This window comes from Vulpes vulpes, chromosome 4, assembly GCF_048418805.1.
Source record: "Vulpes vulpes isolate BD-2025 chromosome 4, VulVul3, whole genome shotgun sequence".
NCBI lineage: Eukaryota > Metazoa > Chordata > Mammalia > Carnivora > Canidae > Vulpes > Vulpes vulpes.
The window spans coordinates 65,905,040-65,931,669 of NC_132783.1; the positions used below are offsets into that span (position 1 = coordinate 65,905,040).

The 26,630-nt window shown below is 40.9% G+C and overlaps 1 protein-coding gene across 4 annotated transcripts in view; it reads left to right on the forward strand.

Moving 5' to 3' along the window:
* Window positions 1–26,630, forward strand: part of PCNX2 (pecanex 2) — a 290,657-nt gene that overhangs the window by 126,140 nt on the left and 137,887 nt on the right. For 3 of the 4 annotated variants that reach the window (XM_072755955.1, XM_072755956.1, XM_072755959.1), the window contains 4 exons: window positions 5,305–5,414; window positions 7,306–7,402; window positions 20,713–20,805; window positions 21,615–21,765. In XM_072755955.1, coding sequence (XP_072612056.1) covers window positions 5,305–5,414; window positions 7,306–7,402; window positions 20,713–20,805; window positions 21,615–21,765 — 451 coding nt within the window. The remainder of the gene's footprint in view (window positions 1–5,304; window positions 5,415–7,305; window positions 7,403–20,712; window positions 20,806–21,614; window positions 21,766–26,630) is intronic. The other variant, XM_072755958.1, reaches the window with a different exon arrangement.

The following is a 26,630-nucleotide window of genomic DNA, read 5'->3' on the forward strand; positions in this document are numbered from 1 at the left end:
GCCTGAAGCCATTAGTTATGCTTAAAAGAAATCACATGTATGGAGGAGTGAGTACAGATGTTTGCCACCAGATGGAATGGGATGACTTAAAATAATAAATGAGAGGCACCTGTGCATTCAGACGGTGCAGCTTGGGATACTAACACCATGTCTGGGTAAGGTCCCATTCCTATCTCGGAGAAGGCTTCCCCTTTCCCTACTTTCTGTCTGGGCTATAACAACAGAAGGATAAAAGGGATCTACAAAAATCACTGTTCTTCATGGAGAAGGACTAAAGGTCAATCTTAAATGTTTTCAGGAAATGTGATTTTGCTGCCGTTCTTAGACCTCTTATATATCTGCCATGGTCTAAATGTCTGTGTTCCCCACAAATTCATATGTTGAAATATTGGCATTCAGGGTGATGGCATTAGGAGTGGGGGGTCCTCATGAATGGGACTAATGCTTTTATAAAAAAAGACTGAAAACCTCCCTTACCCCTTTCACTGTGTAAGGACACAGCAATAAGGAGCCAGATCTGGAGGGAAAGTAGGTTTTAGCCAGACACCACATATGCTGGAGCCTTGATCTGGGATTTCCCAGCCTCCAGAACCCTGAGCAATACATTATTGCTCTTTATGAGTCTATGATATTTTGTTACAGAAGCCCAATTGGACTGAGTTGGTAATTTAGTAAAGATTATAGTAACAGCAGACATTTATTGAGCATTTCATATACTGGCTACTCTAAGTACTTGACATATAGTATTTTATACAATATTTATAACAACCCAAGGAGTGTGCACTATGAAATTCTCTTAGATAGGGCAACTGAGGCTTTGTGGCTTGCCCAGTGTCTTAGAAAAAACAGCAGAGTTAGGATGGAAGTGTCTTATGCTTGAGCCGATGCTGTGCACTGCACAAAATAGACATCCTGTGTACTTATAGATATGTAAAAAGATCCATGCCATTCCCCTTCTTGAGTCTGCATTATATAGTAAGGAAGTAACAGCTGCTCAGACCCAGTACATTGGTTCCATCCATATTTATTAAATGCCTTTCAGGGTCAGGGGCACAAGGTCTTCAGAATACACTGGGGTAAGGTAGATGAGTCCCAGTTGTCCATGGGCTGGGCCCAGTGGAGGAGTCAGATGTCAATCAAATGGCCACTTATACAGATCTGTCATCACAGACCGAGACAAATGCTGGGAAGTAGAAGGAACAAGGACATCACTCACCTCCTCCTCCACTGTTTCTGACTTGATATTTTTACCATCCACTGGCTTCTTCCAAATGCTATCTTAGCAGGTAAGGAGGAAAGGTCCCTCAGTAACAACCTTTCCTGTTTGCCTTGGAGAGATTTAGTTAAGTAAAGAATAAAAGAGAGAAGATTAGGTAAAGGGTATTGGGCAGGTAAAGTAGGTAAACTTGATTGTTTAGACAGATTTAGTCCCGATTGAATTTGTTGTCTGAAGACCATCCATCACAGGTACTCCTTTTCCATTCCCGTGCTGCTTTGCAGTGGGCAGGGCTGAATTTCATATCTCATTGGGTCACGACAGCAATACTTCAAGAAAGGTGCCATTGTTACCTTTCACAGCAGAGGAAGCTGACTATGGAGAAGGGAAGAACCTTCCACAGGCTCATTTTTTCCGGGAAGTGATGAGCCTAGAATCCCCTCTGGCCAGTGCTTATTCCCTTGGCATTTTCTCTGTTCCCTGCAGTAACAGTTATTCCCATGGTCAAGGTTACTAAATCCTTCTCAGAGTGATTCCCCGCCCCCCAGTATTTGCATATTTGTGGGCTGCATGTAAAAGGAAGGCCTCTACCTTCACAGAATGGTGAATTAAATACACAGCATAGGTAAGGGCAGAGGAATCAATGGAAAGAATAAAATTTTGCAGGTTTTTCCTTCCTGGAAAGCTTTTTGTCTTTGTTTTTGTAACAGCCAAATATGAAGCCTTAGGTGAGAGGCCAGAGCAGGGAGTGGAGTATATGGGAGGAGCGGGGTGGCAGCTCCATCTGCACACAGGCATCCAAAGAGCTGAGAGCTTGGCCTGTCCAGAAGGCCCCAGAGGGGAAGGACCACCTGCTCCTGTATTTCTTCTGTGCAATTAAAAGCCACTTGCTTGACGTACCTCTGCTTCCTGCTCTGCGAGTGCCTAGCGCCTCCTGCCTCACCATCATGTGGCTTGTCACCATCATGTGGCTTGCCATACCTTACTGCAATGTTCCTTCTCTCCCTGTCCCTGAGTCCACCCCCTCACAAGTGTGCACCTTGGTGCCTGGCACATAGCAGGTAGCCAATAAATGTTTCTTGAATGTACTCTTAGGAAAGAGGAAAGCTCTCAAACTTCAGAATACGTTTTCTGCTCTTGGGGCTGCTATTTCAAGGAAACATGAGTTCTAAGATCAAAGAATAACCTTTTCTCTGAGAGTCTAATTATGTCATTGGCACTTTACTGCCTGGATGACATTTGATTTAAGCTACTTAATTTTTTCACCCTTTTCTTACTGGGAATTCTTTCCTACACAGGTCATAGAGGAAGGCCTGATGTAACCGTGAAAACTGAGACCTTGCAGTCACTCACTCACGGACATATTGATGTGCTAACATTTGTGCCAAGTACAGGGGAAAGAGACTCAGGGCTCTTTCCCTTCTGGAGACTGTCCTAAGCACAACTGTGGTCCACGGCTCTGAGATGAGAGAGCAAGTCCTACCCATGCCTACAACTAACTGAAGTGACATATCTTGTGTTCAAGTAGAAGTGTTTAAAGGTGCTATTGAGGAAGAGAGAAGGGCTCCAATCTGCCTAGGAGGAGGGGAGGCTGTGCCAAGCAGGTGGGACTTCTTATCCTGGGTTCTGAAGCATGGATAGGAGTTCACCAGGTGGAGGAGATTGGAGTAGGGCCAGAGCACAAGAGCCCTTGTACAGATGGAGCCCTGTGTGTGAAGGCAGTAGGGAGGAAGCAGTGTATCTTTATGGATTTGCTGCTGTGCATATTCTAAATGCGAGGAATGAGGCTGAAAAGTTGGGCTGGGGTCAGATCCCAATTGACCTTTGTCGCTTCCTGTGGAGTAGATTTATTTGGTAGGCAATGAGGAATCACTGGAAAATGCTGAGTAAAGGGCACTAATATGATTGATGTGCTTTTGAGGTGAGAAGGACCGTTCTGTTGCCACGTGGAAAACACACTGTGGGGACTGCAAAATGGGGAGCACTAATATGATTGATGTGCTTTTGAGGTGAGAAGGACCGTTCTGTTGCCACGTGGAAAACACACTGTGGGGACTGCAAAATGGGGAGCACCGGGGGGACTGGTGTTTGATCCTCTTGCTATGGAGCTATCAGCAGTAGAACTGGAAAGAGAGACAGTGGAGGCCTTAGCTAGTGAGATGCAATGCAAGAAGGGAGGACTGGATAGGTGTTGAAGGATGTAATGGTGACACGTGAGGATCAGCCTACTGGGGACGAGGGAGAAGAAATATTTCTCCAGATGGCCAGCTATCTGGCTCAGAGCCCTGCTGTCAATCACCACGGAGGGGCTGCACTGGACCCTCCTGGATCAAAACTTTAAAAAATGGCCTGGGGTACAGAAGAGTACCCTTGCAGCCACTCTTGAGTGGTATTGTGTTCTTCGTCTAAAAAGGAGGAAAGTAACCTAGTATTCAAAGATGTTGAGTAACTTAGCCAAGGACACATAGCTCATCTGTGGAAGGACCGGGGTTCAGATTGAGGTCTCCCCAGCTCGAAGCCCATACTGTGATGAGGTGCTGCCCTCATGGGAAGGAAGCTCCAAAGGCAGCAGAGAGGAGCAGAGGACAGGTATTCCCTGCAAATTGTGTGTGTTGGGGGAAGGCATCTGCAGGGAATCAGGGATGTCAGGAAGGCTGCCATGGCCCCCTCAGGTGCTGGGGAAGTTAGAGGAACACTTGGAATTGGTCTGAGTGGCTTGCAGGTGTCCCTGGGGGAGGCTGCTTACGAGCAGGGTATATGTGGAACCGGTCAGTGTCATCTCCAGCCTATTTAGCTGTGGGGTTTGCAGCCAGCACCGGGGCTGCTCTCTTCATTTCCCCTACAGATGCTGCTCTCTCAGGCTGCCAGATTCTCATGGTGGGTGAGATAAAGAAATGCATTTAATTTCTAGGGAAGTGAGGCCTGTGAAAACAAAACTGCTCCCCCCTCAACTAAGCGTGACATTTGTTTTTCCTGCATATCTTAGCAGTCACAAGTACGAAACCATCACAGTTAACTCATCCATTGGTATATTTTGTTTTAAGTCTAATGAGCAACTCTTCCATCCCTGATGAAACATTTGGTAAGTTAAAGGATCAAAAGGTTGAGAGGTGTTGAAGGCCTGTAGTAGATTTACCTTTTGGAAGGCACCAGTAGATCCTGTCCGTGGTCACTGAAGGGCTGAATGTATTGCAGGTTTCTGGGTGTATGACCCACGCGTGTGTTGGAAGGTGTGCGGGTACAGGTGGACAAGAGTGGTTTCCCAGGCCCCCCACACCCCTCACAGTGGGGACACATATTGTCTGCATTCTTCTCTTCCACCCAGAGTACAGTGGATTGATCTCTGGCGTCTATGGTACTGTCATGTTAAACCTGAAGTGTCTGGCTCTTTTCTTTTTTTAAAGAATTTATTTATTTGAGAGGGAGAGAAGGAGAAAGTGAGAGAGGGCACAAGTACAGAGGAGGGACAGAGGGAGAGGGAGAAGCCGACTCCCCACTGAACAGGGAGCCCGATGAGGGGCTCGATCCTAGGACCCTGAGGTCATGACCTGAGCTGCTCAGGGGCTCAGATGCTTCACTGACTGAGCCACCCAAATGCCTCTGGCTCTTTCCATCTCAAACCATTTTTTTCTCTTTCTTCAAGGGACTGTCTTTAATTTGTACTGAGTTTCATTCATCCCCCAGTTGATCTCTTATGCCATGCTTAGGTGTCTTATACCTTTTAAACCATTGATTACATAAACACTAGGAAGTACAGTTCTTATCATTATCTTTAATATGAATTCAAAAGAGGCAACACGTTTAATGTTTCATCTCATAAATCCTAAACTGAATTTCAGAAAAAGACCAAGTAAAAAATAGATTAAGTAAAAAATATTCTCAGAAAAGAGGAAGTAAATCTACCCATAAATGTGCGCGGTTAGTTTGCACCGCCGCGGCCCCGGCCCTTTCCGTGTCAGCGTCGTGCGCGACCCCGGTGCCCGCGAGCCGGTCGGCGGGACAACGCCCCCCCCAGCGGCGGCCCCGGGCCCCTCCGAGCTCCTACACCCGGGTGACTCGGTGTCCCGGTGTCCGCCGTCTCCCCCTAGGAACCGTGGAGCACGCAGCACATCCCGGCGCTGTTTTCCGCCTTCTGCGGCCTCTTGGTTGCGCTTTCCTACCACCTGAGCCGGCAGAGCAGCGACCCCTCCGTGCTCCTGTGAGTGAGTAGCAGGCGCGGCTGTGCGCTGGGGGGGGGGGCCGCCGGGTCGGGGCGCGGGGTGGGGGGAGGGGAGGGGGGGAGAGGGGGAGGGGGAGGGGGAAGGGGGAGGGGGGGAGGGGGGAAGGGAGGGGAGAGGGGGGAGGGGAGAGGGAGGAGAGAGGAAGGGAGGGGGAGGGGGAGGGAGGGGAGGGAGGGGGAGAGGGGGAGGGGAGAGGAGGGGAGGGAGGGGGAGAGGGGGAGGGGAGAGGAGGGGGAGGGAGGGGAGGGGGGAGGGGAGAGGGGGAGAGGAGGGAGAAGGAGGAAGGGAGGAGGGGGAGGGGAGGGGGAGGGAGGGGAGGGGGGAGGGGAGAGGTGGAGAGGAGGGAGAAGGAGGAAGGGAGGAGGGGAGGGGGAGGGGGGAAGGGAGGAGGGGGAGGGGAGGGGAAGGCCGCAGCACAGTGCTCCACCCTGGAACCCTGGCTGCTCACCTGGCTGACCAGGGGGCGGGAGAAACCAAGGAAAATCTAGGCTCAGCTCTCAGCAAGCTTCACCTTTGCGAGTTTTGGAGCAAAATGCACAATGTGGGGAACAGATGACTGCTAGCTCCCAAGGGCTGCTTTTGACTTTCCCTTGGGTGAACGTAGGCAAACTCCCACCTCAACAAGGGTCCTTTGTGGGTCCCTTAAAGCAGCGCCATTGGGCCGTTACCCTGAGGACAGGAGACTGGGCATCTCTGAAAGGTTTGCGTTTTGTTCTGCTGCTTTTTGTTCCCAACACAGCTGTGCTGCCTGGGTTCAAAGTGAAATACGCGCCTATATTTAAAATATATTTAATAACTTTCAGCCACTTGAAATATATTTTTCTATCTCCTCTTTAATGTTTTTTTTTAAGATTTTATTTATTCATGAGAGACACACAGAGAGAGGCAGAGACAGAGACATAGGCAGAGGGAGAAGAAGCAGGCTCCATGCAGGGAGCCTGATGTGGGACTGGATCCTGGCACCCTGGGATCACACCATGAGCCAGAGGCAGATGCTCAACTGCTGAGCCACCCAGGCATTCCTTACCTTTAATGTTATCTTTGAGATCATTGATAAATATGCACTTTGGAAGTGGAAGCCCTTCGTGGGACACCAGTTTCCAACATCAACCAATTGATTGTAATCAGATAATCCGTCATCTCATGTAATTTTTCCAAGCTTACCAGAAGATTTTGACTTAAGATAGCTATACCTCTTTGGAAGCCGGAGAAACCATCATTTTAGGCTGCCCACATGTAGCAAAATGGAAGGCACAAGAAATGAGCAAAGGCTAAACATGATTTGCACAGGGTTTCATGTCAAATATTTTGCTGAAGTGTTGAGTTTTGCTGCCATTTTTTTTTTTTGTGAGGATGAAGTCCTGGTGGGCTGATCAAAATAGAGTCTTTGAGAGCTCAGCCATGGCTGTCTGGGTGCCAGTACCTCTCGAGGTACTTGACTCCTTGAACCAGGAGACCGTACCTTTCCAGATACTTGAATCCTTGAGCTAAGAAGGAATCTGAAAACCAAAGCAGTGTATTTGTGATGACTTGAATATGTACCTCTTTTCCTTTATTATGAATTAATTAGAGAGGCCTTGCTTTTGTCATTTGAGAGTGTGAGGTGTCCGGTGAGGCAGTTTACCTTAAGCATTGTAATATGCGCATTTTTAAAAAAGATATATTTATTTATTTGAGAGACACAGTGAGTGAGAAAGAGAGAGGAGGAGCAGACTCCTCACTGAGCAGGGAGCCCAATGTGGGACTCCATCCTAAGACCCCAGGATCATGACCTGAGCTGAAGGCAGGCACTGAACCAACTGAAACACCCAGGCACCCCAGTATGCACATATTTTAAAAAGTAAAACCTGTGTGTTTATTCCTTTTCAGATCCCTTATTCATTGTAGATTGCTTCCTAAATTTTTACATCAAAACCTGGAAGAGCTGGCCGCAGACCCTCTCCCCAAGAAGATGAAAGATTCAGTGGTGAGATATTTGTATGATATAATGTACGGAAGGGTTTTTGCTTAACATGGTGTAGAACTTGCTGGCAAAGCTCAGGTCCTCAGTGGGGCTCTGGCTAGCTGGGAATGAGGGTCACCAGTGCAGAAACAGGTGCCTCGTCTTGGTCTACAGCTGACACGTGGACTGTTGAGCTGTCTGGTGGGTGTGAACCCACTAGAGCCTTTTGAAGGCAGATTGCTGTACATGTCACAGGCAGTCTTGTGGTCCTCCGCTGACAGCAGTTGCTTGGATCTTCAAATGAAAGAAGTTGAGTCAATTCCGCCCCCTGCTGGCACCATGCAGCAGGCCAGCTGTACATTATTGCAGAAGTAAAAGCTTCTGCAATAAACCTTGGGCCAAGCTGGTCCCGGAAGCGCTCCAGGCAGCCCTCTCCACCCCTTATGGCCTCACCCTTGTGCTGAGCTCAGCTTACTCTGCCCACATTCAAGGCTGACATTTGCACAGCCTTTGTTAGGAGCCCTTGGCAGTGATGTGGGAGAAGGGAGCAACTATGTTCGTTGGAGCACATGAAGGGAAAAGAAAAGAGTAAAAGAAAGAGGAAAGAACAGAATACAAAGACTGTTAGAGAAGGAGACCCTTTCTTAGTTCAGCAGGAAAATGGTGTGGTGTGGTTCTAAACATTCTTGGAGCAGGTGTAGCCTCTTTGGTATCAACTGCCAAACATTACGACTTTCAAAAGCCATGTTCCTTGATTATATAACCTCCCATTCCTTTGAGTGTTGAGCTTGGAGCGGCCTGCTGTCTCAAAGTCATGCTTTTCCTTGTTTTTTAGGAATGACAAATTGACAGAAAAGCAGTCAATGACTCAGTGATTGCAAGCTCCTCCAGCCAGGAGCCCAGGTCTTGTTTGGCTTGGGCTCCACAGTGCTCACACCTGATGCATAGTCTATTCCATTGAATTTAGGGTAGTTAAACTGCTGTCTGCAATTTCAAGACAATGTGAGAGACTCAGTCAACATGATAACATTTAAAAAAATTCGTCCTCAGCCCCCGGTGCCTTTGAGCGTGGCTGCAGGCAAAGTTGAAACTTCGACGCTTTTTTGCCACCACAAAGGAACCAAAGCACAGTTTCTTTGAATAAGGGCATGGTTTATGAATTTTCAAAGTAGAGGTGTGTTTGCAAGCAGGGCAGGAGGTGAAACGGTGGGGCTGAGGTATGGTCGGCTAAAACGGGAGGAAAACATTTGACACTGAAACATGGCATTAACAACCTGATCTCTAAAGTTGATGCCAAGGAGACTCACGAGATCAAGCTGACATTCCCAGGTCAGTTTCTCTAAGAGCCAGGGAGTTTTCCCATGGACATCTGAGAAAGACCGTTCTTCCCAAATGTTCCTAGATTTCAATAACGATGAAGATGCTTTCTGATTTATTGCATTGAAAATAACATGCGAATAATGATGAAATCTGGCAGGAAATTTGCTTGGCAGATGTTGCTAGCATTTCATTAGGATAATTACATGCAGTGCGCTAGGTGTTGCCTTAGTAAGTTTTCATACACTTGGAAATGCTCTGTATAATGCAGAGCACATAAGCTTATAGGTGACATAATGTGATATGTGTGTTCTTTGCTCTGAAAAGTCTTCTGGTTTAAAGATGACAATATTTTAACAGGACTACCAGATTCAGTTTTTACAGTTTGGTATATAAAACCTTTTGTGACCTAGTACAAGATTTCCCTTCTTGTCTCGGATTTTGTCTCTCTTGCTTTCTCTCTCTCCTTAAATTTCACTTCGTATGAGTAGTCCCTAAGGAGCCTCCTTAGATCAGGTTTCCAACCCCTCTTCCTATTCCAATTCATTTGGCCTGTGATGGGGAATCTGCACGTTTATAAGGCTGTCTCCAGAGACTGAGCCTCCAGGGACCTTGATCTAGAAAAAGAAATACCTAGAACTCCATCAGGGGGCTGATACATTCCCATATACCCAATGTGAACTATGCACTCAGTTCATTAACAAAATGCAACAGATTCCTCCTATCCACCGGCCTCAGGAGCCTGGTCTTTCTGTTTCTGTTCTCACCCATCCTCATCAATCTCAATCCTCTTCACCCACTTCACATATTCACCCATTGGATATGTTACTTCCACTGTATCTATTTTTCTCAATTCCTAGAAGCAAAAAATAGAGAAACAACAAAACAAGCTTCTTCATTTTTATCTGTACAATTCAAACAGCTTCTTTATAACCACTGGTTGTTATCATCTAGGTTTTTCAGGGGCCATGCTATATAGAGTTGTTGGATATATAGTGTGGGACCAGGGCTTCTTTTTTTTTTTAAGGTTGGAGCATGAAGCACTACATAAAACGTCACAATGGATTTAAAACGTTCAATGTGCTAAGTGCCAATATATTTATTAAACATGCATGGAATCACCATTAAAATAGGAAGCCAAGATATTCGTATTATTGAATATTGTTTTGGAAGTGCTGGATAGTGTTAAGTTTTAAAAGAAAAAAAAGTAGATTACATTATTTTATACATCTAGAATGCACAGAAAAGTTTATTAAAATCAACTGATCAATATGAGAATGCATAAATACCCCTAGAAAATTTAGAAAAGCAAGAGCATTCTAACACATCAGAAGTAAACTTAGACAATATAATGAAAATGTGATCCTACTCATAATAGCAACAAAATATATGAATTGATAATGGGAATGATTTTACCAGTAGTGTCAGAAATCAAGGAAACCACAGCAGTCTATTAAAATGTAAATGAAGTTCTGAATAAGTGGTGATAAATAGATATAACCTGATTTTGGATAGGAATGTTGAGATTTATTAAATGCCAATTCTTTCAAATAAATTTATAGGATTAATATTGTTCAAAACAGTTCTGGAGGAATTATATCCACAACTTGGGGAAATGATTCTAAGGTTCATTTAGAATAGTGATTAATAATAGCTTTAAAAAATCTGAAAAAGAATAAGAAAGAGGAACTTAGTACTTTGGGATTTAAGTATATAATAAAGATTGAGTAATTGGAAAAAAAAAGATGCGACTCATCCAAGACTAGAGAATGGGATTAGTGTATCAGTAAAACACAAAATGGAGGCAAATTATTTATACAAATATATTATGTGAAAATTAAATGTCATAATCAAGAATGGATTAATCAGCATATGGTGTGGAGGTCATTGTTTAGTAGTGGGAGAGGAAAAAGAATTCTACATGCTGATTCCTCACCAGACAGCAATATAAGTTAGAAAGACACAGATCAAATGAGACTTTTCCATCTCTGATACTATGCCAAGCTGAATTATTATAGCCAAACTCTCTTCTGATTAAAACTGAGAATTCTGAATAAAATAAAAAAAAAAGTCCCTCTTCAGTGTGGTACAAAACTGACAAAAGGATAAAGAATTATTAAGTTACAGTTTGAGTGAATCAGAGAATGGTGAGGAAGCAGAGCAGGAAGCTTCTTTTTCCTCAAGGACATCTGCTCACCCAGGGGATCCTGAGCCTCACTTTTCAGCCTTCAAACTCTGGGGAAGAGAAATTACAGCCCAAAGCTGCCAGAGTGGGTATGCAAAGGGAGACCATTTGCTTGTCAGGCTGGGACACTGAAGCACCCACCCTCAGTGGGAGGATGAACCACAAGAAACCACTTCCAACCTCCTCGGCACCACGAGAGTGCTAGCAGATGCACCTGTGTTGGACAACAACAACAATTGAGTCCTTGAGATGTTTAGTCTGCAGTGGGCTTTCTTCCAAGTCCTAAAACCTGCATGGCACAAAACCCCTAAATTTAGGAATCGAGTTTGAAGTGGCTCCCAACTGGAAAAACACCTCATAGCCAAACCAAACATGAAGTCTCTCTAGAGGATTCTTTCCTTCTAGGTTTTCAGGTGTTCCCCAAACCAATTTTCTAAGGGAAATGAGCAGCTCTCAATTAAAAAAAAAATAAAAATAAAACTTGCACAAGGAAACAAGGAACCAGCAGAAACATATCTTCAAGGACATCAAATATTGGAACTATTGGACACAGATTTTGTTTTGTTTTATTATTTAAAAATTTTTTTAAAGATTTTATTTATTTGAGACAGTGTGAGAGAGAGAAAACACGAGACAGAGCATGAGAGAGATTGAGAGCAGAGGGCAGAGGGAGAGGGAGGAGCAGACTCTCCACTGCTCTGAGAGCCCCATGTGGGGCTTGATCCCAGGACCCCAAGATCATGACCTGAGCCAAACGGAGATATTTAACTGACTGAGCCACCCACGTGTTCCTAGACACAGATTTTAAAACAACTATACTGTATATGTGTTTAAAGGAATGAAAGGTAAAATTTATAGACAATAGAAAATATTAAATGATCTTTGTTTGAAAGAGAACCAAACAGACCTTCCTAAACAAAAAGCAAACCAGAAAATAAAGCAGTTTAAGAAAAACAAAACAAAATACACACAGGGGGGATTAGACACCTCTGATGAGACAGTGAACTGAAAGACAGAAGAAAGTATCCAGGATTGCAACACTGACAGACAGAAAATGAAGAAATACAAAATAAAGACAAAGCCATGTGAAAGACAGTAAGAACATCTCACATGTATCTAATCAGAATTTCAGAAAAATGGGAGAGAGACATGAGCATAATCGGTGTCTGATGAGATTGCATCTGAGAATTTACCAGAAGTAATGGGAGACACTGATCTAGAGATTCAAGCATACCAGTGAATCACAAGCAGGGTAAAGTGAAGAAAGAATCCACAGTGGACAAACCACCCGGAAACTGCAGACACCAAAGACACAGAGCATGAAACAAAGTGAATGGATTATATTTAAATGAATGACAAACGGAAAGCTCCCTTTATCAAAAGCAATCAAAGAAGCCAGAAGTTTGATGTATTAAATGTTCTGTAAAAAAAGTAACTGTCACAGTAGAGTTCTATGCCCAGTGAAAATATCTTCAAAGAAGAAGGGCATCATAAAAATATTTCAGATAAAGAGAAGCTGAGAGACTCTCGCTAAATGTAATTCTGAGGGATATTCTTCAAACAGTCTCAGATGGAAAGTCTAATTCATGCAAAAATGCAAAGAGAAATTTAAACAAACATTAACCCTATGAAACCAGAATAAGAGGCTAACATACAACTTTGGATGGAAGGAGAAATGGACTCCAGGTCTTAAACTTAGTAATGTCCAGGAGACAAATAAAGATACTGATTAACTTAAGACTGTGTATGCATGTTGGAATGTTTAGTGTAATTGCTAAAGGAATAGAAACACGGTGGTGACTTCCTACTCTGTACAAAGGGAAAAATGGAATGATAAAAACGAGTTCTTCATCAGTAGTGAAATATAATAGGATTCCTGTGTGACACTGCTTAAAAGTCAATTCCAGATAGGCTATAAACCTAAATATGACATAACAAAACCTGAAAGTACTAGAATCATAATAAAGGAAGTTATCTATGATAGTTTTAGTACAGAAAAGAATTTTTTTAAAATATTTTATTTATTTATTCATGAGAGACACAGAAAGGGAGAGAGAAAGAGAGAGGCAGAGACACAGGCAGAGGGAGAAGCAGGCTCCATGCAGGGAGCCCGACGTGGGACTTGATCCCAGGACTCCAGAATCACACCCTGGGCTGAAGGTGGTGCTAAACCACTGAGCCACCTGGGCTGCCCAGGAAATAATTTTTTAAACAAGAAAAAAAAATTGAAGTTCATTAAAATTATGATCTTTGACTCATCAAATACCCAAAAAGAGACCTTAGAAAATAAGCCACAGAATGGGAAACAATTTTTAAAATATTTAGTAGCTAAAACACTAGTGTTGTGCCAAATATAAAATTACTATAAATCAGTAAGAAAAGATATCTCAATTAAAAATGACCAAAAGACTTGTATGTGCACTTTACAAGGAGGAAATAAAAATAGCCAAAACATGAATATGCATGCGAACTAATTAAAAATCAGGAAACCATTTCATACTTACTAGGCTGACAAAAAATTAAAAATTCTCACAATATTAAGTGTAAAGCAAGGGGACTCTTATGTACTGCTGGCAGTAGTGTAAATTCGTATCTGTTTCAGAAACAATTTGGTATTATAAAGTTGAAGAAATATATACTACAATCAGAAATTCTACTCCTAGATATTTACCCTGGAAAAAATATTTTTTTTTAAGATTTTATTTATTTGAGAGAGAGAGAGGGAGCTTGAGAGAAAGTACATGAGTGGGTGGTGGGCAGATGGAGAAGCAGACCAAGCAGGGAGCCAGACATGGCTCTCGATCCCAGGACCCTGGGACCATGACCCAATCCAGAGGCAGGTGCTTAACTGACTGAGCTACCCAGGCACCCCTCAAATCTTGCACATTTGTATCAGAGTATACATATAAGATTGTTTGTCATAGCATTTATTCATAAGGGCCCTAAGCTGAAGCCATTGGAAGTTGTACCAGCAGTGGAATGTGTAGTATCCAGCAAAGGAAGAGACCTTACCAGAGCCATATGCAATGATACGGGTGAGTCTCAGACACAAAATGTTGAGCAGAGGAAGCAAGACACCAATATGTCTAGTCTAGTGCCATCTCTTGGATAAAAATAGGCAAACCAAACTGCTTATAATTGCATACACAAGGAACAAAATCATTCTGTTTAAAGAGCAAGAAACTTATTTTCACCACAGTCAGGATAATTGATATAGACCCCCCCCTAAGAGAGGAAAGAAGGGTTTGTGATCAGGGACCACATAAGGGAGTTCTTGGTAATCAATTGGTTAGTTACTGAGATTTCACTTTATAATTATTTTTTAAAATTGTACGTATGTATTTTAAGCACTTTCCTATATGTCTGGCTCACGATTTTTAAAAATGTAAATGAAATCTTTAAAAGTGTGAAATAAAATCAAACATTTATTCAAATTCTAGAAAGGGGATGATTTTCCAGGCTTGGAATCTACAAAATGAAATAATACATATACACGCACAGTTAGATGTGAGTACATAAAACTTTTAAACTTCTATATATTTAAAGGCAATAAAATTGATCTGGTGAAATGTTGCAAATTTGACAAAAGTTAAATACCAACAATTCAAAGGTTAATTTTTAAAACTCCATAGCCAAATGATATGAAATGATACCAATATATTTATTTTTTAATTGAAGGACGAACTATTTAGAAGTAATTGTTAGAATTATATTTATTGTACTTATACAGAAAAAAGTGCAAATTAAAGTTAGATGGCTTTTTTTTTTAAGAGAGAGTGCATGCGCATGCACCCGAGCAGGGGGCTTAGGGCCAGAGGGAAAGGGAGAGAGAGAATATCAAGCAGGCCCAACACAGAGCTCCATCTCATAATCCTGAGATCATGACCTAAGCTGAAAGGAGATAGATGTTTAATTTACTGAGCCACCTAGGCATCCTAGATGGCATTCTTTTTTGTCCAGTCAACCAGCACAAGATAAATTAATATTAATAATGCCAAGTAGGACAAGATGAGATCTCTTAGATATTGTTTATATATTGTGTAAATTATTACGATCACCTGAGAAAGCATAACTGATCAACTATCAATATGAATTATACAATTCATAACCTATAATATAATAAATTGATTTACCAGAGTTTGTCTAGGGAATGAATTCCAAATATGAAAAAAGATCTAGGTGCATAAAGATCATGACTGCAGCATAATTCATCATGGTTAAAAAATGGAAGACAACCTAATAACCTCACAGTCAGGAAAGGCTTGTACTAAATATGGCACATTCACTTTCGTTCCTGAAATTATGGTTTCCAGTTTCCACTATAACGCTGTTTGTATGTATCTGTGTGTGTATGTTTACCACATCACAAGATGGAAAATTAGTTCATCACTATTAGTAAGTCTTACAATAATATACAAATATATGTATATATATTGCTTATGAAAGAAGTACAGTTGAAAAAAGCATAAAACTATATGCATACTATCATTAGACCTTTATAAAATATGTATAGATAATGCCATATACATCGTGATGACAGCTAGAACCATGCCTCAGCATTCACAGGCAAAAATACTGACCCAGAAAGCATAAAAATGCTAATACTGTTTGTGTCAGGATATAACGATCATGAGTGATCTATATTCCCTTTCTTCTGGTAGAGCACTGCAGTATTATGTTATCCTATAATGGAAACATTAATTAATACTAAAATATTGCAGAGACCTTCTAAATTTACATTTTGCTCAGATATTTTGTACTCTAATTTTTGTAACACCTAATATTGTATGGTTCACTTTTAGGGCTTAGGATATTTATCAAAATGAAGCAAAGATTCTAAACTCTTGTTTAAATAAAGTAATTCAACAGAATTGGAGTTATTAGCCTTCAAGCATGTGAAGGGAGAAGGTAGCACTAGTAATTCTTTTGTATAACCAAACTAAAACTAAAACCTCACACTTACTTAGATCTTTTAGAAAGAGGAGTATAATATATATTAAAATCAGCAAAATTATTTAATAAGAAAACCAAAATTAGAAACTTTTTACAGTATTAAAGGCTACTTTCTTAGGACGCAACAATAGTCTCTGAGGTCCAGGTGTTTTCAAGATTGCTTTTAAACATAACATTTTCATTTTTGTTACACTGTACTGCATTTGAGGCATGCAATTCAATGCCCATGTAAGGCGTTTGTAAGAATAGTAGTTGTACATCAGTAAATACACTGTTGTTTCACTGAATGTGTTTATCAAAATCTGCTGCATTTCATACTTTTTGTAAAGGCACATGCATAAAAGATGTTTGTAAGAAAAAATATTTTCAGGAATAAACTTTTTGGAGGAGAGTAATAGCCTTTTGGTGGCTATAGGGGAAGAAGGAGCTATTTTCTTTTATTTTGCTGATGTTACTTTTACCGGTATTAACAGAGTGCTCTTTGGTTTCGTTAATTAGCACTAGCTTGAAAAGCTCAATAATTATCATTTGCCATCATGCTTGGTGAAGAGTCTGTTCAAAACTTTGCCCATATGCAGCTAGGAACGGGGGTGGGCAGAATTGTTTGACTTCTTATTGATTGTAGAGTTCGTTTTTTTATTTGTAAAGTTCATTATATATTACAGGTAAAAGTTCTTTGTTGGATATATGTTTTGCAATTATTTTTCTCAGTCCCTGGCTTGCCTTTTCATTTTATAACAATGTATTTTGAAGAGCAAATGTTTTAAATTTTCATGAACTCCAATTTAATGACTTTTTTCCTTTTAAAATATCACTTTTAGTGTTCTATTTACAAAAACTTTGCCAAACCCAAGGTCATGAAGATTTCCTCTTATGCTTTCTTTGAGTTTTAATAATTTAAGTTAGGTTTGTAATGCACCTTGTGACATGAAGTGTCAAGGTATTTTTTGTTGTTTTGTTTTTTTGTAGATAGCCAGTTCCATTTGTTGAAAAAATTATCTTTTCTCTCATTTAGGGGAAAGCTGTCATTTCACCTTGGCATTCTTGCTTAAAATCCATTCCTGTATATATTTTTTTGGTCTGTTTCTGGGATCTTTCTTCTGTTCTCTTGATCTAGATATATATTTTGCTCCAATACCATCAGTACTTGATTCCTGCAGGTTTGTAATAAGCCTTGGAATAAGATATTGCATATCCTCCAACTTTGTTCTTCCTTTCCAAAATTGGTTGACTCTTGCTAGATCCATTGCATTCCCAAGCAAATTTTTGAACTAGCTTGACAATTTGTACAAAAAAGTTCTGTTAGGATTTGATTAGGATTCTACTAGATCTATATAGTTTGGTAAGTTTGGTAAGAATTGACTTCTTAAGGATACTGAATCTTTAAATCCATGAAGATGGTATATCTTTCTATGTGTTCCTTTAGTTTCTTTCAGCAGAGTTTGTAGTTTTCAGTGTACAGGTCTAATACATTTTTGTCAAATTTATCCCTAATGATCCCTGGGTGGCGCAGCGGTTTGGCGCCTGCCTTTGGCCCGGGGCGCGATCCTGGAGACCTGGGATCGAATCCCACGTCGGGCTCCCGGTGCATGGAGCCTGCTTCTCCCTCTGCCTATGTCTCTGCTTCTCTCTCTCTCACTGTGTGCCTATCATAAATAAATAAAATTAAAATTAAAAAAAAATTCAAATTTATCCCTAATGATTTCATATTTTAAAATTCTTTTTTAAATGGTATTTTAAGAACTAAGTGTGTGAAATGGTGGTCAACATCATTAGCCATTGGAAAATGCCAATTAAATCCATAATTAGGCACCACAGCATCAAGGTTTATCAACCTCACACTATTGACTTCCTAGGCCTCTTAATTCTGTTGTCAGGGACTGCCCTGTGCACTGTAGGATATTAATGTGCTGCATCCTTGGCCTCTGCCCACCAGATGTCAATGTTACTCCTCCTTCTCCCTGAAAAATAATAGTAAAAAATATCTCCAGGTATTGCCAAATGTTCCTGGGGAGGTAAAATTTTCCTTGGCTGAGAACTGTTGTACTACACAACCACTGGAATGGCTAAAATAAAAAATACTGACTACACCAAGTGTTGGCAAGGATATGGAGTAATTGGAACTCTCATACACTGCCAGTGAGAATGCAAAAAGGTTACCATGACTTTGGAAAACTCTGGCAGTTTCTTAAAAAGTTAAGTCTAAACCTATCATGTGATCCAACCATCCTACTAAAAGCATTTACAAAGAGAAAGCACATGTCCAGAAACATGGCCATGAATATTTATAACAGCTTTATTTGTAATTGCCAGAAATTGAAAACAACTAAAATGTCTACTCATAGGTGGATGGACTAATGCACATGCCATATGCTAACAAAGGAATGTTACATAGCCATGAAAGAGATGGACTATTCATACAGACAACAAAATGGATCACTATCAGAATAATTACACTCAGTGAAAGAAGCCAGATCAAAGAATATATATTCTACGATACCATTTATAACACATCCTAGGGAATGAAATAAACCATCATGATGGTGAAGATCATCAGTGTTTGTCTGTGGACAGAGTAGAGAAAGGGGCACAGGTTAGAAAAAGTCAAGAGAGGAAACTCTGGGGTGTGATGGCTGTGTTACTTACCCTAACTTTGGCAATGGATTTCAGAAGGATATACATATGTCAAAACTCATCAAGTGGTACATTTTATACACATGCAGGGGTTTCGTACATCAGGCATACCTCAATAGAGCTGTTTAAAAAGTACAAAACAGAAATGAAATGGGCAGGAGGAACATTTTAATAAATAAAGGCTGTGCAGTAGTTTGTATTTACAAGGGATACATAGGACACTGATGAAAATCAGTGGAATTCCTGAATGTCATCCAGCTATAGGAAAAAAAAATAATGATAATCAGAGTTCATTCTCCCTCTTCCACAAAACCTAAAAACATGAACCTCCTCCCCACAGTAGCTGCCCTGATGGCCCACTATTTTCCCTTCAGGCAAGGATGGATGGGCAATTATAGATAACACTTAATCTTAAATTAGAATATTTGGGAAAATGTGTATCTTCCTTTTAATAAGCATTCAGCAATTTTTAAGGGACATAAAACCATGCCAGTGAAAAATGGGAAGGAGAAATTAACTTCTCTTTACAGCCTAAAGACCCAATGAGTTGCAGTTCTTTGCTCTGGGAAGGTCTGGCCTTCTGTAAATCTTTGGAATAAAAGGAGATACTTGAATTTTGGTTATTTATTAATAGTAAATTTTTGGTAAAAACCTGCAATCACAACATTTTTACAGATTCAGAATTAAAAACCAGTGATTTGCCCTGCTCAAAAATCAGGGAAATTCTTACCACTTTTTAACCCTATTATTCATATCATTACTAAGAATAAATCTAGAAGTTAATTGCTATATGGTTCCTCCAATATTCATTGTAATTGTAAAACAATTGAATTGTAAAACAACTTTAGTAGATAATTGATAAATTGATGTTGAGAATATATCTCTTTACTACATTATCATTATTTTTTAAAGATTTTGTTTATATATAGAGAGAATCTGTGCACATAATGGGGGGAAGATGAAGGGACAAAGCGGGTAGGGAGGAAGAAGGAGAGAGAACCTGAAGCCAACTCCTCACTGAGCATGGAGCCCAATGCGAGACTCGATCCCATGACCAGTTACCTGAGCCAACACCAAGAGTTGGATGCTCAACTGACTGAGCTACCTGGACGCCCCTTCTCACTGTATTATTAATTATGTTAATCAAGCTGTGTTGATATTTTCATCAGATGGTTCAAGGTCATTATTACTCCGTTTAATCTGTCTTCCTGATTTCTTCCTACTTGGGTGTTAATTCAGTCAGAAAGCCAGCAACAGCATGGCTTGCAAGAACTCTGCACTTTAATTTTAAAAACAAGAAAAGCAAAAAGGGGGAGGAGGACATGGGGAAACAGATGTACACAGCTAAAATTTTCTGGCAGAGAACATTCAAAACAATTATTTAAGAGGCATAATTCTTTTCAATATAAGATATTGATATATTTATAACAATGGTTTCAGAGTTTTCAGGGGTGTGGTACCTTAAAATGTTCAATAATTGTGTACTGCAGCAACCTGGCCTCTGTAGAAGAACATAATTTGATGGTCCTTTGTGTCTCTTTTAGATCTATCAGCCAGCAGTATTGTGCTTGATTTGCATTAACAGGCTATTCCCCATATAGTATTAATGCAGTACAAATAACATTCTTTGGTCTAACTTTGTTTTGTTTTCTCTCAGCCCCTGCTCACGCTGCAATTTTATGTAATAAAACATTATTAGTAACTGACGTTTCATTTTCCGCAACTGTGTCCATAACACATATATATTTAAATTATTTGGAAGTGGCCTTTACTCACTCTGACTGGAGAATTAAAATGTGAAATCTGTTCTGGTCCAAAGAAATAAGTGAATGTGTAAGAGGCTTCTGTTTGGCAAATAGCCTCCATACAAGCAAATCTAAAAGCAAGTCAAGATGATTAGCCCTTTACCCTCCTTTATTAATAAGATCATGGGACCTTGTATGTGATCTATGTTTGTACAGAAGAAGCTTATGCCTCTTGTACATGTAGAAAACTTTTTTCCTACTGTGGTTAGCTGGTGGAGGTTAACCTTGTAGTGTGCATTCCCCATTCTCCACCCTTTGCCTTGTTCTCCCTTATGGTCCACCCAGGTGTGTCCCTAGGAACCTATCAGGTAAGGGATATGCTGAGAGAGTATGTTATCCAGAGTCAGTATTCTGTTACTTGACTTTCCTGCTGACTACAGAGTTGCTGAGAGAAACACAGACGGGCAGACTTTTACAGTTGGTTGGTTCTCTCTTTACAGAAGGATATCCTAAAATCGGATCTCGTTATCTGCTCGGTGGCTGCTGTTCTGTCATTTGCAATCAGTGCCAGCACTGTGTTCCTGTCCTTGCGAGTACGTATCCATTCGGCTTTCTAGTCTCCCCACCGCCTTCTTTCCTGAGTAACACAGCCGGTTGTGGAGTCCCAAGGTATTGGCAGGCTAGTGGAACCAGCTAGGAGGTTTAAGGGACATATCTATGTGCTGTGAGGAGTTGCATCCCAGATGAGAGTTGGTTCACGTTGCAGACTGGGTTCAAGTGCTTTATCCTTTGTCTTCCTGTGCTTGGGGAGCTGTGCAGTTTGCTAGAACAGCAGCAGCAGCAGCAGCAGCAGCAGCACATGTCCTGGAACCCAGCAGTAGTAAGACAGGCTGACTGGCACTGTACCAGGAGCAGGGACAGGAGGCATTACCCTATCAGGAGTCAGAAAGAGGTCCCAGAGCTAAATGAAGTTTTGGAAAATAATTTTCAGTTAAAAAAAAAGTGGAGAGCCCTAGATGGGATTTCTGGCTTGAGGCTCGAACAGTTACTGCTTCCATATGAAAGTACTGTATGCTTAGGAGCTGTCCTTCTAACAAGGAAAGTGTATTAGTTACATTTGTCATTCTCAACCTCTTTAAAAACAACGGTAAAACTAGAGAGCAGGTTTCCTTGGCCTTTGCACCTCGTGGGGCCAGCTCTCCACCCCCGACCTGGTGGCTCCCAGCACAGGTCAGTTTCAGCTGGAAGACATTTTCAGAAACCCCAAACCAGAATGGGGCTTGGTTGCCCCTCTGTTCTGTTGGAGGGAAGAGGGGAAGGGCAATAGTGTTATGTATTATCATGGGCGTCCCTCCCCTCTCCTGCCAGGCTAAACACTTTGAATTGCCCTCTTGTCTCGCAGCCGTTTCTCAGTGTCGTGCTGTTTGCCCTGGCGGGCTTGGTGGGACTTGTGACCCATTACATGCTCCCCCAGCTCCGCAAGCACCACCCGTGGATGTGGATTTCACACCCCGTTCTCAAAAACAAAGAGTATCAACAGCGGGAAGTGAGAGGTCAGTACTTTATCCCTCATTAAAAAAAAAAATGATGTAGTGGTAGGCATCCTTTAAACCAGAGTGTACGCAACTGATGTGAATGTACCGGATGCCATAGAACTATGCACTAAGAATGGTTACAGTGGCAGGTGTTACATTATATCTATTTTACCACAATAAAGAAAAAAAAGGAGAGTGTACCTTGGGGTATGCAGTATTGTTCCAGAACAAGAAAGTTGAAATAGAGTGAATTAGAACTATGGCTTATAAAATTGGTTATTAGTATTGTGGAAAATTAATTTATATCATGCAGACCTGAAAATTATGCTATTCCAGCTCAAGTTGACTAGGTTCCCATCCTCCACAAAGTGTTTGGAGGGAGTGGGGTGGGCAGGGATGTAGCAGAGACTGCTGGACCTTTAGGACCTTTAAGCCCTTAAACTTTATCATTGGCTATGCTCTCTTAGACCTGGATACATACTTGATTGCCTTAGGAGTTCTCCGGGCTATTTCCGGTCACGACCATGTAATAGCCTGGTGATCCAGACAGTGTCAGAGCTTCTAGATAAGAAATCTCAGGAATTTCTCTGGTAGCTCTTCCCCTGCTCTGTGATCCAACAGATGGAGGAAGGATTGCTTTATCCCCATTTTCAGATACTTTGAAGTCATCGGTCACAGTTCACAGCTAGAGTTTATAACAGCTTGTGATGATTATAACTTTAGAGCCCATTGTAACATCTCTGTTATAGAGGGAGATATTCAGTTGTGTGTCCAGGCACAAGGATATGTGAGTGGTGCCAAGATTTGCTGACTTGCAGGAATGTATTAGACTCTCCAGGTTGGTCAGCAGTAACCTCGGTAGATTAGTGTGACAAAGGGGAAAAAGGGAAAGATAATTTAAAGATGAAGAAGTGAAAGAATTGCTTAAAATGCTGTCAAGAGCATTTCATCAAGGAACATCTTTGGGTGGGTATGAGGAGCTGCCTCATTTTAAAACAGCCAACTCATGAAGATTGTCGATTGTTTAGTGGAGAAATATGGCATCGTGCTGCCCGGATAAGGTTTAGAAGGTGGAGAAGGGCCACCCTGATGGCTCTGCCCTCAGAGACTTGCTCTTCTTACTGGCATTCCCAGTGGCTAGCTTGAGGGTCAAGCTCAATATTTGTGCTTGACATATATATGTATATATATATGTGTGTGTGTGAGTGTGTGTGTACATATAATTTTAAAGGCTCTTTTCAATTTCAGGTACTACTTTAATGCAAATTATTATCAGTATTATAAAACCTGAAGGAAGATGGGCTCAGAGTAGATGCAATTTGTAATGGTTAGTTCATGTGATAGCTCATTTGTAGAGAGAGGTGCCTCCCAGATGGGTGTGGGCTGGTTGACAGGTAGAGCAATTGGAGGAAATTGGTTTCAATGGAGCTTCTGTAAGTGTTCAGATAACAATCCCTTTCATTTTCTAAATCTTTAGGGAGACTATGTTTTGGTGAAATTAGTGGAGTATTTGGGGGTTTCTTATTTTGGTGTCATTGATTTTGGGTAGAGATTTGAAGTGTGAGGCTTTGCCTCAGGAGCCTGCATATCTCTATCCATATCAGCTGCACCTCTACCTATACTTACACATTTAAATGCCCTGGCCTGAGCACAGAGAACCTGTCAAATTGAGAGAAAGAAAAATAAGACAGATTAGGCTCCAGCTAGCTTACTATGGCAGTTCAGAGTGTGGAAATTCAACAGTGAAAATACGGAATTCAACATTTAGTTTAGTTTGGTTTAGTTTAGTTCAAAACCTGTTTGTTTTGTTTATTCGTTTTGGTTTTGGTTTTTTGTTTGTTTGATTTTGTTAGTGTGGCTGTTTCCTTCTCTGAATCTAAGGGATTCCAGTTTAGAATAGAATAACTTAGATATTTTAAACTTGCATGACAAAAAAAATAAATAAATACATAAATAAACTTGCATGACCTTTTCAGTACACAATTCAAGCCCAAGTTCTGTGAGTGTATTTGTTGATGGCTCCTCTTTGAGGGGCAGGTGATCAGTCAGCACTGGCCTCTGTCCCATAAGGTGGGCTGGGAGCTCGGGCTCAGGCACAGGCTCTGTGGATGTTTCTCCCTTGCCTGCATTGTCTGTTCATAAGCCACCTGAAATCTAGCCAAGAGTAATAGATTTGACACATTAGGCATGGAATGAAGAACAGATTGCATTTCAAAATTGTGTGTGTTAGAAGGAAAATCCAAATATTTAAAATATGTTGGTATGAAGTCATTGAAAAGCTATTATTCATTTCAGTATTATGGGGTCCTGAGTTTTCTTCCTCCTTGTCTTGGCCTTCTGCCTTCTAGATAGTTCACTCTTTATTTCTCCTACTCTCAAGAAAACACGCACAGGAAGTTTAGACCAGTCATAGACTTTTTAATGTGAAAACTGTGCTCAAATATTCTTTCTCATAGCATCACAGAATATTATAACTGGAAAAGAAGATAGAGCAGAGCAGAGCTAGCAGGTCTGTGACATACAACTGGAATGCCCTGATCCCATGGCAGACATCACTAACTGAGAACAATCCTAAAACTCAGCCACTGGCACGAATTGGCATGTAAGATGAGGCATATGTGCTGTCCGTGTTTTAGAGTTTATATAATGCCACCCCACCCTTTATGTAGGAGGAGACAGAAGCCTCCAGAAGTCAAGGCACATAACTTGGCTCCCAGCAAGTCTGTGGGCAGTGAGTGACCAGAACCCAGGGCATCTTACTCCAGTCAGGTGCTCTGTTTGCTACCGATCTGCTCCCAGTCTAGCAGGCGGGTCGTGTGCAGTCCATACAAGGCTCTTCGACAACATAGTGCTGTAGTCATTGTTACCCAGAAGGGCCACATCACTTCACTAGGTCCTGTACAGTCCAATGTGCTGTAGTTTAATGCCAGCTCTACAAAGCTTTAATCCTTGGGTCGAAATAGACTCACCACAGTGAATTTTCAGCATTCTTGCAGATTCTCAAATATACTCTATTCTCTGTCCTCTCTGTTTTTCCCTTTGCCTGCGATGCTTTTTCTCAAGCATCACTAGGCTCAGGCCAGATGATTCATCCTTCAGGTCTCTGTTTAAAAATCAGGCCCACTAGAAGCCCTTCCCTGACCACCTGGATCAGACAAACTTCTTGGCTGCTCCTCTGAACCTCCCTTTCCATTATATTCTCTAAAATGAGTGGGAGCAACATTTCTGCTTGCTCATGCTGGCCATCCCCTGCTTACTGTGCTGGGCACAGAAGTGTGTTTCCTGAACTGCACTTCATTTACATATCATCAGCCCTCTATATGCTAGAACAAATTTAAACCTGAGGTATACATTTTTTCAGTTTACTTTTCTTTCTGCATACCTCTGATTGTAATTTTACTTGACATATAAAATTATATAGATATACAAAATAAATTTTGATATAAAATTCAGACTACAACTCAAGTTGCAGACTGTAAATTGAAACATGTATTTTTTAGCCAACTCACTTCTTTACTTTGGAGACTAATTTAGGTAAGCTTTATCTCGTTCCAGCCCCAACAAGATGTCTCACCAATATCTGAACTAAAAGAATAAAATTCTGTCACTCATACTACAGTTCAGCAGACAAATGGTGAGGTAGCTATAGCTGGCATATTAATGGAATATGAAGTTGTTCAATCTAAGTGAATTATGCTGAAAATAACAAGATAACAAAGTAGACAGCACTACAGATGGCACCATATTATTTAAGTTTGGAACTTCCAAGACCAAATGTTTAGGAGAACTAGAGTTTTAGAAAATAAATCCATTATCCTGAATGATGATGGTAATTCCAGACAAATGACTTCATTTATTGGCCTCTGTTGTAAGAGAGTCAGAAGTTGAATCTGTTTGTAAATTTGTTTTATCTAATGGCAATAAATATGTATCTATCAATAATTACTTTGACTTTAAGTGGATGAAATGCTCCAATCAAAAGACACAGGGTAACAGAATGGATTAAAAAAAAAACAAGACCTACCTATATGCTGCTATAAGAGACTCATTTTGGCCCTAAAGACAGCTGCAGATTGAAAGTAAGGGGATGGAGAAATACCTATCACATGAATGGATCTCAAAAGAAAGCATGGTGGAAATACCTACATGAGCAAAGTAGATTTTAAGACAAAGACTGCAGTAAGAGACAAAGAGGGGCACTATATCATAACAAAGGGGACACTCCAACAAGAAGATCTAACGATTGTAAATATGTAAGCACCCAACCTAGGAGCAACCAAATACATAAAACAGTTAACAAACATAAAGGAATTAATCAGTAATACTACATTAGTAGTAGGAGACTTTAACACCCTACTCACATCAGTGGACAGATTATCTAAAACAGAACATCTACAAGGAAAAAATGGCTTTGAATGACACGCTGGACTAGATAGATTTAGTGGTATATTCAGAACATTCCATCTTAGAACAGCAGAATACATTCTTTTCTAGTGCACACAGAACATTCTCCAGAATAGATCACATATTGGCATACAAAACAAGCCTCAACAAATTAAGAATGTTGAAGTCATACCATGCATCTTTTCTGACCACAACATTCTGCAACTAGATATCAACCATAAGAAATAATTTGGAAAGATCCCAAATACATGGAGGTTAAATAACGTGTTACTAAACAATGAATAGGCCAACCAAATTAAAGAAGGATTAAAATATACATGGAAACAAATGGAAATCAAAACAGAATGCTCCAAAAACTCTAGGATGCAGCAAAAACAGTTCTAAGAGGGAAGTTTATAGCAATACAGGCCTATCTCAAGAAGCAAGAAAAATCTCAAACAACCTAACCTTATGCTTGAGGGGGCTAGAAAAAGGACAAC